We start from the raw sequence: 15,742 nt of genomic DNA, 5'->3' as shown, positions 1-15,742 counted from the left end.
AGAATTTCAGATAATGTTTCAGGATTAGGTCTGAGTAATGTCAGCAGTTACTCTATCCAGTTCATTGTGACAGTAATCCACAAAGAAATTTACAAGCAAGTAGAGGAGACTGAAGCAACAGATGTCATTTACATAGAAACTTCAACACTGAGAAAGTTTAGGTTTTAGTTCAGACAAAATCTAAACTGGGCAATATCCTGATTCTATACCGCCATGGATTTTTATCCCAGACGGTGAAAACGGTGTCTAATGCAATGACAAGTTAGGCCTGGGGCAAGCCCTGGTGTGTTGTGGGATTTTGGTGAATTATAAATTGTTTTACTTAATATTTTGTGATTAATTAAATTAAATGTAAAAATACTTTATTAATCTCAAATGAACATTTCAAATTTGTAGTAGAGTTTATTATTATTATTTTTATTATTTAGTTGATAAAGCTTTGTTTATGTATGCTGTTCACAAATGATCTGCAGTACCTCTATGACGTGCATTGGACTTGAAGTCTCCCACTAATTGCACTTAGTTATTTCCTCACGTTGTTACACAGAGGATGTGAAGAATCTAACATTTCAGTATTGTATGCAGCATTTTCCTTTTGTACAATCGCCTCCAGATTTATCCCCAGCACAGAACCAGCCTTCTTAATCACTTTGTTAATATGCCTGTTTCACCTGTTCGTCTATTTTTCCTTGGTACATAAACCACAAATAGACATTTTCAAAAACAGCTGGAATATTAAATATTGCTGTAAGGACTTTAATATACATAGATTTGAAAAGAGGTCTGCATTAGGATTTTGACTTGGTCTGTCATATGGTTTGGTCACAAAAATGGTTAAAAAAAAAAAAAAAAAAAAAAAAAACCTTAAAATATATCGAGAGGCTTACATTGTTGTTTTCCTCTGACTCCTCATGGCCTTCTGGGCGGCTGTGGTTGCGTGTGGGCTGGATGCAAACCACATTGCTGTCCCAGGAGGGTGGGCCCACAGGGGGCAGCCTGAGCGGCTGGTCATCAGAGAACTCCTCCTCTGTCTCATCTGCTGTGACATAATTCAGGGACATCACTACTTTATGTAAAAGAAAATTCTTTCTGCAAATGCTTGAGGGGAATGGACTTTTATAATTTTAGAGAAAAAACAAATGAAATAATAAAAATTAGCACTTGCCCTTTGAGTCAGAATAGGGATTTCCAAAGTGCAGCTTGGTGGGGCTCTGAGAAACCAGCAGAGGGGTAGGGGCATCCTGGGCATAAGGGACAGGGTATTGAAGAAATAAAGGCACACTGGACTGGAGGTTCTCCAAACTGGTTTTCTCACTGGAACCCTGATCTCCCTTCCTGCAGCTACACTTATTGAGCTCCTGGGGAACACAACAGCAGGAATCAAACGTTTTTTTTTTTTGTTTCAGACAACAGCTCAGTCAAGTAGAAAAATTAAATCCAACGATGGACAACATATTTAGTAAAAGAACTTTTTCTTCTCTTTATTCAATGTGATTTTAAAATGAGGCGATTCTTTTCTGCCCTGACACCACACAAGACATCCTTACTTAGATGGAACACCACGCCTGGGAAACACATTTCCCACTTAGATTCTTTCTAACCTGTTTGTGGATAAAAACTGCAATCTTGATGACAATAAAAGTTACTTCTCTAATCAATAGGACATCAATGCCAATTGGGTTGGTAAGCAATACATGACTGCTTATATCAGAGCAAAGCTGTAAGCTCTCATTTTCTGTTCCCCAGAATTAGATTAATTACCACTTTAATAATAAGAAAAAAAGTACAATTTTAAGTTCAAAGGAGAATGAAATTGCATTTTATTGATGTTAATTGATGATGCCAAGTTAACCAAAACTAAACCTTAAGTTGAGTGACACCACTCCTCTGGAGTGTGCTGGTAATACCTCAAATCAATAATATAAACCCATGAAGATCTGACTGTGGCTTTAAGTAACTGAATGTAAAATAAGAACTCCTTCACCTTGCACCTACAATTAAAAGTATTTTAAACACAGACCAGATTGGAAGACGGTAAATGGCATTGGTATGGCACATTTCAGGGAATTTTTAGAATGGAAGAAAGTATTTATAGAAGGGAATGAAAGTTGTTACTAACCCCCTCCAGTTTTTCCTTCTCCTTCACAACAAGAGCAAGCATGTCCTTCAGCTCTTTCAGCTCCCGTCCCTTCTCAGCTACCTGGCTCTGAAGTAGACAAAGGACGCAAAAAGAATTAAGAAGCATCTTCTATTGTTTCTCTCTGATGTGCTGCTGATTGAAAAATGGGTTTACTGAGATACACTCAGACTGTGGTCTTTGACAATAATTGATCACAGCCATAAAAGGTTTCCTTTAGCTAAGATCTGATTTATGTAAGATACTGCTCAAAGCAAAACAACCTGTTTGAATTCCCTTGAGACACTAAGCAAATATCCGCCTGACCTGAGCCAAGCACAGCATTAGTCAGGGAACTAGAGAAGACTCCTTTGAGCCAAGCCTTGCTTGTCTCCAAAACCTGACATAAACAGCAGTAAAATGTCGTCTCACAGATAGCTGTGCTCATAAACAACAGTCAGAGCAACTGTGTTCAAGGGGATAGATACCATCAAAGTCTCGATCCTTGAAGAAGACCAGCCATACACAGCGGTAAAAGCATGAAGAGTCTGAAGACAGGACTGCTTTGAAGACAGCACCACAGCCCGAGTAGAGCTAAGTGTCTGCACTGACCTTACAACGATCCTCTTCTGCTGCCAGCTGCAACTTCAGGTTCTCGTTGGTCTTCAGCTGCTCCTTAAATTTCATCTCCATCTTGGCCAGCTCATCAGCTAACACACCGCTGCGCTCCTTCTCCTCCTATAGTGCAACAAATGTTTACCAACCTGTTTTCATCACAATATACATGCCATCAACTTGAAGAAGATGCGGATTTGTTTTACTGTTAACTCTGTGGAAACATAAAAGACAAAAAAAAAAAAAATGCAAAAGAATAAATTCTTACCATCAGCATCTGCTTGCATTTTCTGTACTTGTCATTCCTGTCAGATGCCTCTCTGCTAATTCCTTTTAACTTTTCTTGGATGATGGCTTCCAACATGGGATCAGCAGAACCTGGACTTCCTGTGAAGATGCAAAGGCCAATGAAACACCTTAAAATAACAACCTAATATGTAAATTATTTTTAAAAACATTGTCCTCTTAATTTTTAAAACGAGTATAAAATATCAATTAACCAGAAATTTGTGAAAATGAAAGTAAGAAGGATACTAATAGAAAATTTGGACATGGTCAACTCTTTAAAAACTATGTTTGATTGTTGAGAGCATTTCATCATAATAATAGTATAAAATAAAATAAAATAAAAAAATCAATATTTCCAATGAGTGGACACAATCTAACATGTTGTAGATACCTGGCACTGATGTGTCTGGACTCCCTGATGCTGGGATGGCAGCAGTCTCCTGTGCAGAGCCTCTCTTCAGCTCCTGACAGAAGAATAACTGGTGAAATGACATCATTTTTTAACATGACACAATTTTAAAGTTGACAATTTGTGTCTATAAGAACAATGAATGCTGATAAAGATGAGTTTGTCCAAAAACAAATATTGTTTTGTTGTAGATTCTTCCTAATATAACAGTATTAAACAGGATGTAATTAGCTTGAATAATGTTTAAGAAATTTAGTGTGAGTTCGGTTCTTTTATTTAAACAATTATTAAAGCATGTTGATTGGTGTCTGGTGGAGCCTACCCCTTGCTGTTCAGAGAGTTTTAGCACTTGTTTTTGAAGACGCTGACATTCCTTGTATTTCTCCTTGTAATGCTCTGCTGCCATATGCAGCCGCAGCTTCAGGTCTTCCACCTCTCTATGTAGCTCTGCTACAACAGCTGGGTCTTGGGTAGCTTTTTTCTCCACTGTGGCCTGTTAGCATAAAATATTAGACATGAAGGATCAAATAGCAGCTACATTAGTGGCATGAAAAAAGAACACGGGAACACTGTAAATAAAGAAAAGCCTAAAGATTACATCTTGACTGTAAGCTGCTACCTACAGTGGCAACTACTGCTTTTTTTTATATAACAAAGTGCTGTTGATTATACTTGAAAAATGTTACATCCTCCCCATCAAAGGCAGATGGATTAAAACTGAGAGAAATGTATTTTTAAACCATTAACTTTTCAAACTGTACAGGTTTGGTGCTTCCACCAAACCTGTACAGATCAACAGTTACATACATGACTTTTATATCAGCTATCACTTCTGTTTTATGAAATAATGTAGTGATATAATAAATATTTTAAGCTACAGTTGTGACCAAATAGGATACAACGTAAACACACAAACCAAAAATATATAAACTGACTTTTATAGACAACATGTCAATTATTTGTCAAATTTAGAGTGCCGTTATTTAGTAAAGTGACATTATACAAAAACAGAAAAATGCTAATTCAGCTGATTTCATCTATATGTAAGTCTTTACTTTTACCTTCCCCCACCACCTGTTTATTATCCAATCCAATCAAACTTTAGTTATATACCCAATTTAAAACAAATGCAGTGGCCCAAAATGCTGTACAGAAGAATGAAAGCATTGGGAATAAAATCAATTCAAGCATTTAGAAATAATAAAATAAAAATAAATAAAAACAGATTATAAAACCAAATACATTTTTCCCTATGAAAATTCCCCATTGCATTTCCGAAAAAATTCCATGATTTTTTTTTTTTATACCTATACATACCACTTCTTTCTTGGCCTCTGCCTTCATCTGCTCTACTAGATGCTCCAGGTGAATGCACTGGGCCTGGGCTTCGGCCTTTGCCTGACGAAGGGCATCTGCCTCGAGCTTCATGTGGTACAGTTCAGACATGGTGCGGTCCCGTGTGCTAGAGGCATCCCTCAACTCAGCAGCCAACAAAGATGACTGCTGCTGGTTAGCCTGCAGCTGCTCCTCTTTCTGCCGAAGCTGCTCCTTCAGTGCCTTCATGTCTCCCTGCCACAAACAAATATTTTGGGTCAACTACTGTCATTTGAAAACAGTTGTGAAAGATACTTAAACTATTTGTCATTGTTGTTTTTCTACTGATAATCAACCTAAGTTGAACTTCAAAACATATTCTATTCATTTGTCACCTTTAAGCATAAGAAAAGTAATTTATACCATAGGCGAAACTTTAGCCAGGATCTCTCTGTATTGCTTCTCCTTCTCAGTGAGGCATGCCTGCAGGCGCCCCACTTCCTCTTTAAACTGGGCAATGGTGTTTTCCTTGTTTACATCTACAGACCTAAGCATCTGCAGCTCGGCACTCAGCTTAGTGTTCTCCAACTCTCTGTTTTTCAGGTGAATCTGGTGCACAAACAGACATACCCAATACATACACACACAGACACACAAAGACATGATAAAACAGATGCAAAGTTTTAAAAGATAGTTGTTTGTTTCTTGTTTCAATTATACCATCAAAATCATGTGCCAAAGTACATATTAGATCCAATCTATTAAAATAAATGTTCCATGACTTCAATTACAAGATAGAGATTGAGATAGGCCCATAAAGTTGTCCTTTTGCAACAGCCATAACTTGTAATGGAGCAAGTTAAATTAGATATGGGTTTTTGGCCCTGACTCTGTGGCAACAGTACTGCATTTGGCACTCCCACTTCCTGCAAAGTACCCACCACAACAAAGAAAAACAAACACCAGACCGGCCAGTAGACAGAATAAGGCATGCCTTGTTTAGCCCAAAATGTCCCACAAGGGTAGGCAAAATAATCCAAGTAACAGAAAGTGAAAAACAGGAAAGAAACAAAAAATGTCAAAAACCTACACGTCTAATTTTGGTGAATCTAAAATCACAGTATATATTACAAGGCTGTCAGTAAGAAGGTAACCTTAAAAACAAAATGCACATGTGACAACAAAGTCACATGCAGTAGTCAAGTGTCAAGTAGTGAAGAGGAACAGACCTTGGGAGAAAACAACATCAAAAACAGTAAAACAATAGTTCATTACCTTGTAGAGTTCCTTCTCATCTTTTTCATTCTTAAGGTGTGATTCAAGAACCTCCTTTTCTGTTGCAACTTTCTTCACTCGATCTTTAAGACTGAGGAAATTGAAATAAAAATTGTCAAACTTTATTACATTATTTTTTTGTCCATAGATCAATTTAGTAAATCTGTAGTAACTCACCTGTCCAACTCAGTTTCCTTCTGGAGGCCTTTTTGTGTAACTCCAATCAGATCCTCCTCCAACTGTACAATTCTAGCTGTGGCCTCCTCTAGCCTCCTCTTCACCTCCTCTTTCTCCTCTGATAGAGCTTGGGAGGAATGCTGTACCTCCTGCAAGATAGACAAATAAATTAAGATTGAATTATTCATTTTGGATATTAATTAAATATAAATGGAATATAACTATCTGTGCCAAGACCTGACGAAAGTCAAAATACACAAGTATCTAATATTGCAAGCTAGTTTTGCTTCAATATATATAACTTCTCACCTTTGTCTTTGATTCAAAACTTGTGGAAAATATGTGCAAGACATAAAAAAATATTGTCTTTTACATAAAAGCATAAATCAAAATGAACATTATCGTTTCTAAGCAGAGCTTCGGGCTCTGAAAATTACCAGTATATCAAAAAGGAAAACAAAATATAGTTTTGACAGTGTGCTCATAGGAGGATTTTTGAAACCCTATATTAACACCACATAAAAAAATCATATAAAAGTAAAGCCATAAAATTAACAGCCACAAATTCTGTAATCATATTTATTATCTGCAAACCCTTTAAACCCAGCAGATTTATGTAAAGGAACGGCAAGATGAATTATATGCTTTTAAGACTTAATGTTATGCAATAAAAAGTGGAATTACAACTTTGATAAGCAGACATTTATATTTGTCGGTGTGTGATTTACTCTTCAAGTGTTATCAAGACTTTAGGTTGTTCTGCATATTGGGAATGCTTCACTAGGGGGTGCTGAGAGACTATTCAGCCATATGTAAAAAGATCTAAATACCTTTAAGGGCCAATCTTATGAATGAACTCTTTCTGCAAATGCCACTTTAAAAGTATTCAAAGTATTTTATTGGCAATATGTAAAAGTCATAAGTTTTATAATCATAGGAATCATAGCTTTCCCCCTCCAACCTACTGTTGAAATGCCAAGCTACCTTTAAAAAAAAAAAAAAAAAAAAAAAAACTGACTAAACTTACTTGGGTCTCTCTTCTCAACTGTGCACAGGTCTCTTTCTCCTGTTCACACTGCTTCTGCAGACTCTCCTTCTCTACTTCCAGCTGCTCCTTCTCCTGCTGCAGCAGGGCCATATTTTTGAGTAGCTCTTCTTTTTCCCTTTGGGCTTCTTCCACCTTTTGCTATATATATATATTAAAGTAATCGACAAGTTAAACATTTGATAGATGGGAATTTCTTTCTTACTGCCTTATAATGAGTAAATAATGGAGCCATCACAGCTACATAAGATCATTAATGCTTATGGACGGAGTACCGGCTTCTGCAAAGGTAACCTACCTCAAGGAAGCCAGCTTTGGTTGTAACGACCAGGATGTCAGAGTTGCATTCATCCTCAACAGTCAGTAGTTCATCCTCTGAAGGGCTGTTGGCGCGAAACTGGAATGGGGTGCTAGCCCCTCGGATCTCCCCTTTGTGGGTCACGTAACAAAACTGGTAGAATTCACCATCGTCATTGGGCACATAATATCCTGAGGAAGGATGTCACTCAATCAACATATTGCAGGACATGAATAAAAATAAATTCATCCACAAAACTGACCACAGCTCTAGACTTTACTTATCACATAGTCTCCACAGTTTTCCCAAAGTCACAACTCATTTAAAAGGTAAAGAACTGCTAAGACACATGCAGGGATCTAGAGCACACTGCATGTGTGTAAAGTTGTTAGTTTCAATTTAAGAAAGCAGCCCAAACACATTGTTTTACTCCTTTGTACCACTTTCTATTTCTTTATGGAGAATGGTATTGAAATAAAAACACACATAAACTTATATGCAGTCACACCAGGACATGTAACATTTCATTTTTATCAACTGATTCTGTGTTAAAGTTTTAATAATCCTCTACAGCCCTCTGATATGTGGTTTTTAAAAAGGTGTCAAAGTTACAGAAAATTATGGTAGGCTCTTACCCTGAAAGATCACCGTTCTGTTGACTGCAATGCCTTCCTCATAGTTCTCAGGGGGAGGCGACCACAAGAATGTGTAATAGTCCCTTGCTGTGCTCCAACCAACCTGAGACATTGTGGGGAATCTATTTAATCAAACACTCCTACCACATCAATGTAGGATAATAACTATAAAGTAACTGGGAGAATTTCTTGAATCGAAACAGTGCCACGTCTAAAATATTTCAAACTGATTCATTGACGTAATGATGGGCTTTTAAATCTCTGTTGCAAAGACAGCATAGGAACACGTCTACTTTCACATTTTAGAAGAAAGATTATCATCTTGCAACCACCTCCTGGTCACTGTGTGCATGTGGCCTGGCACTTGTCATGAACAAGCCAAATTCTGGAAATACAGCTACAACTCACTTCTAACAGGAAGAGGAAAATAGGTGAAAATTTTATACATAGTCAACTTGAAAATGAAAACCAAAATGTAATTATATGTATTTTATGTGTTGTTAACTGATGTCTGATGAGGGGGAAGTGCAAAAAATACATCCATAACTCTAGACTGGTGCCATAAAACTGTCAGACCAAATCAGTGTCACATCGAGCTGGCTGGTTTTTGGTGTGCACACACACAGGCGAACACATGTACCCACATCAAGCCCAGTAAAACCAGGCTATTACACCAGACTCCACCACAAAACATACTTTAAAACAATGTAAAGTGGTTGTCAAAACGGTGCTGCCTTTTTTTTTTTTTTTTTTTAAATATTTATGAAAGCAGATCATGAACAATACAGTTCAAACATATTACTTTTGATTGAAGGTAGTCTTTTCTCTCTCTCTGGGTAGTTTAATTTCTCACCTCTGTACTAACAGCCTACAGCCACAATGCTGTCTGTGTTCATCGAGGCCAGGATGGAAGGCTCTGGTACTCCCAAAGCCCCCAATTGTTACAGCTCAAGCTTCCAGCAGTTAAAAACAGGAAGCAATTAAAACATGTGCCTAGTTAGGGAGTGTCATTACTGAAGGATAGCCCTTACCAGCACACTCATTAGAGCTGCAGAAGTGGTGGGAGAAAATTGAGAGGAACTCAAAGCACATTGATGTGTGTGTAAATAAGAAATTACAGTGACACAGTGTTGAATTCAAAAATCTTTTAAAGACTCACCTTAGCAACACTGAAAGACAAAAATCTGTAAGTTACAATAATAACACAATGCAAGCATTAATGCCAAAAACTTCAGCATTGAGACAATATTTCAATGACTTTCTATAAAGTCATAAAAAATTCTTCTGTCAGTGAAAAGCTGACAGGTCTTTTGGAATATTGCTACAGGAGGTAATGTATCCAGACTGCATAAATTCAGGAGCAAATGGTTCATGAATCACTCTGACAGATTGTTCTCAGAGACAAGTTAATTATAAAGTTGGGCTACTTTCCCCAAAGGATCACTGACAACCTGCTGCAACAATAGTCCTCTATGAGCCAGAACACTACTCACACATCACTTTGTTAGCTGTAAAGAGTTGTCTGTAAGCCAACAAAAATACCTGTATGATTTCTCTTCAACATCAATGAGATATTTGTCATTCTAGACAATTTATCAATTGATTTTACAATGATATTACACTGGCAGGTTTGAGCACTGAATGATTAGGATTAAAAAAAAAAAAAGCAAAGTAATCAGAATTTGTCCACTTTACTAGAAAGTCACTTTTCAAACAAGATAACTATTTATATCTACTATTTTACTTTAACTCTAACTCTAGCAAGCGTTAATAAACTAAACAGGGACTAAGACAGTCTCTCAAAACAAATTTCACCTTTTCTGCTGTTAAAAAACATCCTAAGGCATTAAACTAATTTGTGTAAGTCTCCTAAACTTTTTCCTCGTTCAGTAAATTGGGATTGATGTAGCTAAATTGTACATGCCTGTGTCTTCATCCCATAGCAGCAGCTAGCACTGACTAGGTCATCCATTCATTTTCTAACCCTTTCAACCCACATATTTATGATTTTATTGTGATTTTGCGGTTTGTGTTGTATTTTATGCTTTCTACACCATCTGTAATGCATTTAATGTGTCATGTACCGCACTTTGAATTGTCTCGTGCATTAAAGGTGATATACCAATAAACTTGCCTTGCCTGATTCTAGAGCCGATCACTGTTGCCTCAATCTGGACTAAATCCTAATTGCAAACAGCCAACCCCTGTTCAATCAGTAGAGTCTGAATGCCACAGGTTGTACACTTTCTCATGGCCCATTCCCAGTCTTGGCAGCTAGCATATGCTTTTATCAGCCTGGACCCATTTTCTGCCCAGATTTATTCTTACCAAGTTTAAGCATGGGAGATGTGGCTTCCTGATTACACCTTACAGAGACTGTGAGTGACGCTTACATTGCAGTGGTTGCTGATTTTGTTGGTAATATGTTTGTTCTGTTTTTATAAATATGGACTTATCAAAAAAGGGAAAAGGTTTATTGGAAAGCTTGATTTAGGGGATCCTGATCATATCAGGAACCTGAAATCAGGTCATATGTTATTTACACAAAATAATATCCCTAAACAATGTGACAACTCCCCAAGCATTCTCTCATAACAGTCTGCTTTGACTGATCTGTGGAAAAAAAAGAAGCAAAACCTAACTCTTTAAAATCTTTACAAGCCAATGAAAGAGGCTGGCAAAAAATGGTTCTTCTGTCAACACCGACAGAAAGAGTTACACAATTACAACCTTGCACTCAGAGTTTTATAACAAAGTTTTGTGGTTTGAATCCTTTAGAAATTAGTGGTTTTAAGATCTATCAGTTGGTGCCTACCTTAAGGCTATTCACAAAGCAATGAGGCATTCAGTTGCAATGAAATGCTGAATCAAATACTTTATTAGCCTCAAGAATAGCTGACTCACCTTGAGTAACCTAATATGACCTCATTTATAATTGTGGTTATGAAAAACAGTTGCATTTGAATGTTTAAAAATTAAATAAAATAATAAATTGCTGACATGAATTATGCAACAATAAGATTTAGTCGAGGTAAAGAACTAGAGGAAGTTAAATGACACAATCCTCATCATACTAATGTAAACTTAGTTATAACCTGCACAATAAAATTAAACTAAAGCACAAATACACATGAATTTTGCTGTCCAAGTCTTACTTATTCTGTTATGACTAGAAGTTAATGCTTGCTAAAGTTTAAAAACTTTTATTGCTGTGGCTGTTTAACTTTTTTTAGAATCCTATCTACTTCAATTTCTCCTTAAAGAATATGTCATTACTTTGCTTTTATTCAAATTCTTCTGTTCTACAAAAAACACAAAACATTTTATACAAGATGTGACATTAACTCCAACAGAGAGCAACAAGTTTGTGTGTTTTCCCCATTTGTTGTCATCTAAGCTCACCATCTATCTCATCTCTGTCAGATAAAAGCATGTTGTCTGCAAGAGTCTTGCTACACTTCAGACAAGTTTAAAATAAACTACTGCCACTGTAATAAATTTAATGTGCTCCTATAATGAGATCCATGTGGAACACAGGCTTGTGGCGGGGCCAAAAAGCTCCGCTCCCTCTGCCAAGCTCATCTTTCAAATAAGCATGATAATAGCTAACCCTACCATGTTTTAGTATTCCGCAGGACAGAATATGCCTACTTTGTTCTTTTCAGCAAACTGCCTTTTTTTTTCAGCACAAAAAAACCTTAGGCAAGCTGAAATGTATTTTCCAGCTGAGATTAGAATGTTTCACATCAAAGTTAGGTAGTCAAAAAGTCATTTACCTTCCACACTTGAAAAGAAAACTACTCATACAATGAAGATGCATTCATATCTGATTATGCTGCATCTGTGAATCAATTATATTCATTTACATCTTAAACATTATTCAGAGACTTTATTAAATGTGATCATTCACCTTAAATATCCCAACCCAGTCCTTAGGATGTGGTTTGATGAACTGTGTCAGGGTATAGTGACATTCCAGTGCAGCATGAGGCAGGTAACTCTTCCCCACATTTTGGAATATGACGTGAGCAAAGTTTGATGTCTCCATGTTGTTGTTCGATAAAGTTCGCCTAAGGAACACTGCCATGAATTATTCAGTGGTGGCTAAACAGGAATAGAGAAAAAAAATAATGACTTACATGAAGATATCACTGCAGTACTACTGTTTATACAGAGTGGCAATCAGTAAAAAAGAAAGCCAGTTTCACATTACAAAGCTGGTTCAAAATGTGAGAGACCAATGCTGTCAATTTCCACAGCAGGAAGTATCATAGTGCAGCAGGCAATCAGGGACAACGTTTATTAAATGTTGTGAATAAAGGTTTTAAAATGTCATCTTTCCAACATATTTCATGCTATGGAAATGTATGGTTTCAAACTGATGCAGTTACAGTAGTACATTACCGACATTGCAGCTTATACAAAATTGTGGTCTTTTATTAATAACTGATGATTTTTAAACCCTGACAGAACAATAAAATTGCATATTTATGTTATATTTACCTATGGTTAAAGTCAGAGGATGAAGTAACTACTTTATATTGCTCTCACACCAAAATTTAAACATGAAGGTTATGCTAACATGACTGCGGTATGATGGACGGTATAATGGAGCTGCAATGAGATCAACGGTTCGTGATCATGTTATGTTTTATGAGCTTACTAAAAAAAAAAAAAAACAGATACATGTACAATGTCTAAAATTAGAGAATCAAATCAATACAAACACAACTACTCTAAAAAATTGTGTTAGTCATTTTCATGCTGACAAACAGTTGCATGTCCTGAAGTCAAGTCAAAGCATAAAATTTTTTATGACAAAACAATTATCATACATTTCAATACTCAATCCATAGAAACAAAATAATCTAACAATGAGAAGCAAATACATTGTTGTAAATATTAGTATGCTATCTGCCATCAGACTTACTATAATGACAGTAAGCAAACGGCACCAACCAGCAATCAAAACTGCAACTGTGAGTTTTGAAATTACGTTTGTTTTTTCCCCCCTTTTTTCAAGTTATTAACATGCCTTCCAGCAGTCCTGCATATTTTTGTGGTTCCTGTTCCACTGGACATGTTTTTTTTTTTTTTTGTTTTTTTTTTTAGTGAGTGGAACTTTTCTTTTCTTTTCACACACTTATGAATCAAAGTGTATCCCATCAAGGTTTGGAAACTGAAAAAATGCACAAACCTGCAAATAGTAGGAGATGCAACAGATCTAATTTACCAACTAGAAAAGCACTCGGAAAGTGCAGTCCTCTGCCAAGCATCTAATTTGCATCCATATTGTGATTTCCATCCTGTTACAGTCCTACATCATTATATGTGTAATGATAGATTCCTAAATACATTGATGATGAATCCATGGTGTCTTGGCTATATTGTGGTGTTTGTTGCATGTTTATATTTTAATCTGTTCTCTTCCAGTGATTAAAATTTTGAAAACCCTATGATTTTTCCTGTTCTGGATCACAGTATCCAGAATTATGCTGGGGTCCAGATATAACTCTGATATGTAGTAAAACCTGTTGGGAACTTCTGTATTTTATAGCCAAGCACTACATCTACATGCAAAATTCTTCTTGTCACCGCAAATGATACTTAATTGTTAATGCAGTTTTTTTTATTTTAGACAACTACAGTATATTAATATTTTTGTACAGGAAATGCTTCATCCACAGCTTTAATTCTCATTTCTTTAAAAATACTCTAACATTCAAAAAGCACTTTGTATAATGACCATTTGACAAGTTAGTGTTGACTCTAGACAGTTTGGTTGCTTTTTTCATGTAATAATAAAAAAACAGGCTGCAATGAGCCAAAGAAAACCTGAACTAATTACATAACTGTACCCATAAAGATGGAAGTACAGCTGCTCAATGTCAAGATTTGCAAAACTAAAACTATCCTCAATAACTAACTTAATAAATACACTTGGATGTTTTGTTTTGTTTTTTTAAAACCTATGGGAGTCCTTGCAAAACCCCAGTCTACTTGAACAGGGTTTAAGTTAAACTATTTTCTTACCTTATTCTCATTTTCACTGATTATAATGGTAATTTTGTAACACTTACCAAATGATTTTATTTTGTTTTAAAAAATTAAATACTTTCATTTTTTTCTTCCAAATTGAATTTTATTAAATGAAACTTTGCACCTAGAAAAGTTTTCTTCACGTTTAATTGGTATATTTTCAAATGTCCTGACATTTTGTGGGCTACAATGGAAGATAAATTAACCTTAATGTTCAACACTTGAGCACAGAGATAAAATCAGACATTGGATCCCCAGATATATGTTTGTTAAATGCTCACAAACCAAAAAATAACCAATCTAAATTTGAAAAAGTGTGGTATGAGTCTGTTTTTGTTTTTTGTTTTTATTTTTCTTGCATTGGTTTTGACAGCTGTGTTTGTTCTGTTCTTTAGTGGGTCCAACCCATTTCTAGTCACCTCCTCTTGTTCTCTGATAAAGTGGCCCATGGCCTACTTTGTCCATTTGGTCCCCGGGCCTAAGACTTTTATGCACAACTGGAATCACTTCATATACTTGGGCACAATTAAAAAGTATCCTTACATTTATATTTTCTTATATTTACATACTGCTATTAGGCAAATAAATTTTACATTAAGGTGTAATGTTTGGCAATCATATAGGCTACCAACACAGGCTGGCCTCCGTGTCAGTTCAAATGGCCTAATTTGTGACTAAAAGTCATCTGGTACATCGTAATTTAAACACAATACAACAAACACCGCCGTGTAATTAAGGCTGACGTGACTTGTACAACAGGAGGGATTTTCCATTTTAGCCTCGGCTGAATTTATTTTTCTCGACGTAATTGGGCCTGAAGTGAAAAAAAAAAAAAAAAAAAAAAAAAAAACCATCCGAAACTCAGCAGGTCAGAAATCCATAACAACCACATGCGCTCCTCACTCAATCCACCCGATTGAATCCAAACCAATAATAAAAGTGAAAAGAAAATAGCTAAAATTATCCTCTGGTAACTGTAAGCAAGAGAGAAGGCCTAAAAGAAAACAGATCATACCTGGCTAGCTCAGCCATGAAGCTAACTGGCAAGCTAGCGTTAGCTACAAACTTGGAAAAACACATTAAGCACAAGGTTAAAAAAAACATGTGTAAATAAATATTTAACCACTGTGCAAAAGATTACCTTTAAATGCTTGAGCTCATGACGTTATGTTATATAAAGCTCTAAGTATACACAGAAGATAGTTTGACTGGAGGACGCAGCTATCAGCTGGAAGACAAGGTTATGGCTAACATAAACAATTCACGACGGGGTGTTACTAGGACCCACTGAATACAAACCAAGCAGATCGAAACATTAACATTTGTATAGAGATTAACATTTAAAATACAAACACTAAACATACCTTGTTACCATATTAAATAGCACATGAAATCCCAATTTCTCATGGAAAAATTGTTGACGCAGTTCAGTGCTTTCCCGTGCTCTCTTCCTGGAATAATAACAACGTTACATCACTTCCGGAATGAGACTGCTTCTGAGACCGCAGACATTACTGTTTTATAATTTACC

At 36.2% G+C, this 15,742-nt stretch overlaps 1 protein-coding gene across 3 annotated transcripts in view; it reads right to left on the bottom strand.

The window, feature by feature from the left end:
• The window catches only part of tax1bp1b (Tax1 (human T-cell leukemia virus type I) binding protein 1b), a 17,071-nt gene extending 1,385 nt beyond the window's left edge, over window positions 1–15,686 (bottom strand). The window contains exons 1-16 of one of the 3 annotated variants that reach the window (XM_079239988.1): window positions 15,576–15,686; window positions 12,083–12,276; window positions 8,173–8,275; window positions 7,538–7,728; window positions 7,222–7,380; window positions 6,195–6,343; window positions 6,018–6,108; window positions 5,166–5,351; window positions 4,746–4,997; window positions 3,751–3,921; window positions 3,411–3,498; window positions 3,000–3,118; window positions 2,729–2,854; window positions 2,120–2,206; window positions 1,166–1,358; window positions 888–1,036 (exon numbers count right to left, since the gene is read on the bottom strand). In XM_079239988.1, the coding sequence (XP_079096114.1) occupies window positions 888–1,036; window positions 1,166–1,358; window positions 2,120–2,206; window positions 2,729–2,854; window positions 3,000–3,118; window positions 3,411–3,498; window positions 3,751–3,921; window positions 4,746–4,997; window positions 5,166–5,351; window positions 6,018–6,108; window positions 6,195–6,343; window positions 7,222–7,380; window positions 7,538–7,728; window positions 8,173–8,275; window positions 12,083–12,259 (2,241 nt within the window). In that variant the 5' untranslated portion in view covers window positions 12,260–12,276; window positions 15,576–15,686. The remainder of the gene's footprint in view (window positions 1–887; window positions 1,037–1,165; window positions 1,359–2,119; window positions 2,207–2,728; window positions 2,855–2,999; window positions 3,119–3,410; window positions 3,499–3,750; window positions 3,922–4,745; window positions 4,998–5,165; window positions 5,352–6,017; window positions 6,109–6,194; window positions 6,344–7,221; window positions 7,381–7,537; window positions 7,729–8,172; window positions 8,276–12,082; window positions 12,277–15,575) is intronic. The other 2 variants (XM_079239990.1, XM_079239989.1) reach the window with 2 other exon arrangements.
• Between the last annotated feature and the right edge of the window lie 56 nt (window positions 15,687–15,742).

The sequence above is a fragment of the Telmatherina bonti genome (genome assembly GCF_933228915.1).
Source record: "Telmatherina bonti genome assembly, chromosome: 5".
Classification (NCBI taxonomy): domain Eukaryota; kingdom Metazoa; phylum Chordata; class Actinopteri; order Atheriniformes; family Telmatherinidae; genus Telmatherina; species Telmatherina bonti.
This window is presented reverse-complemented; position numbering and strand designations above follow the sequence as displayed.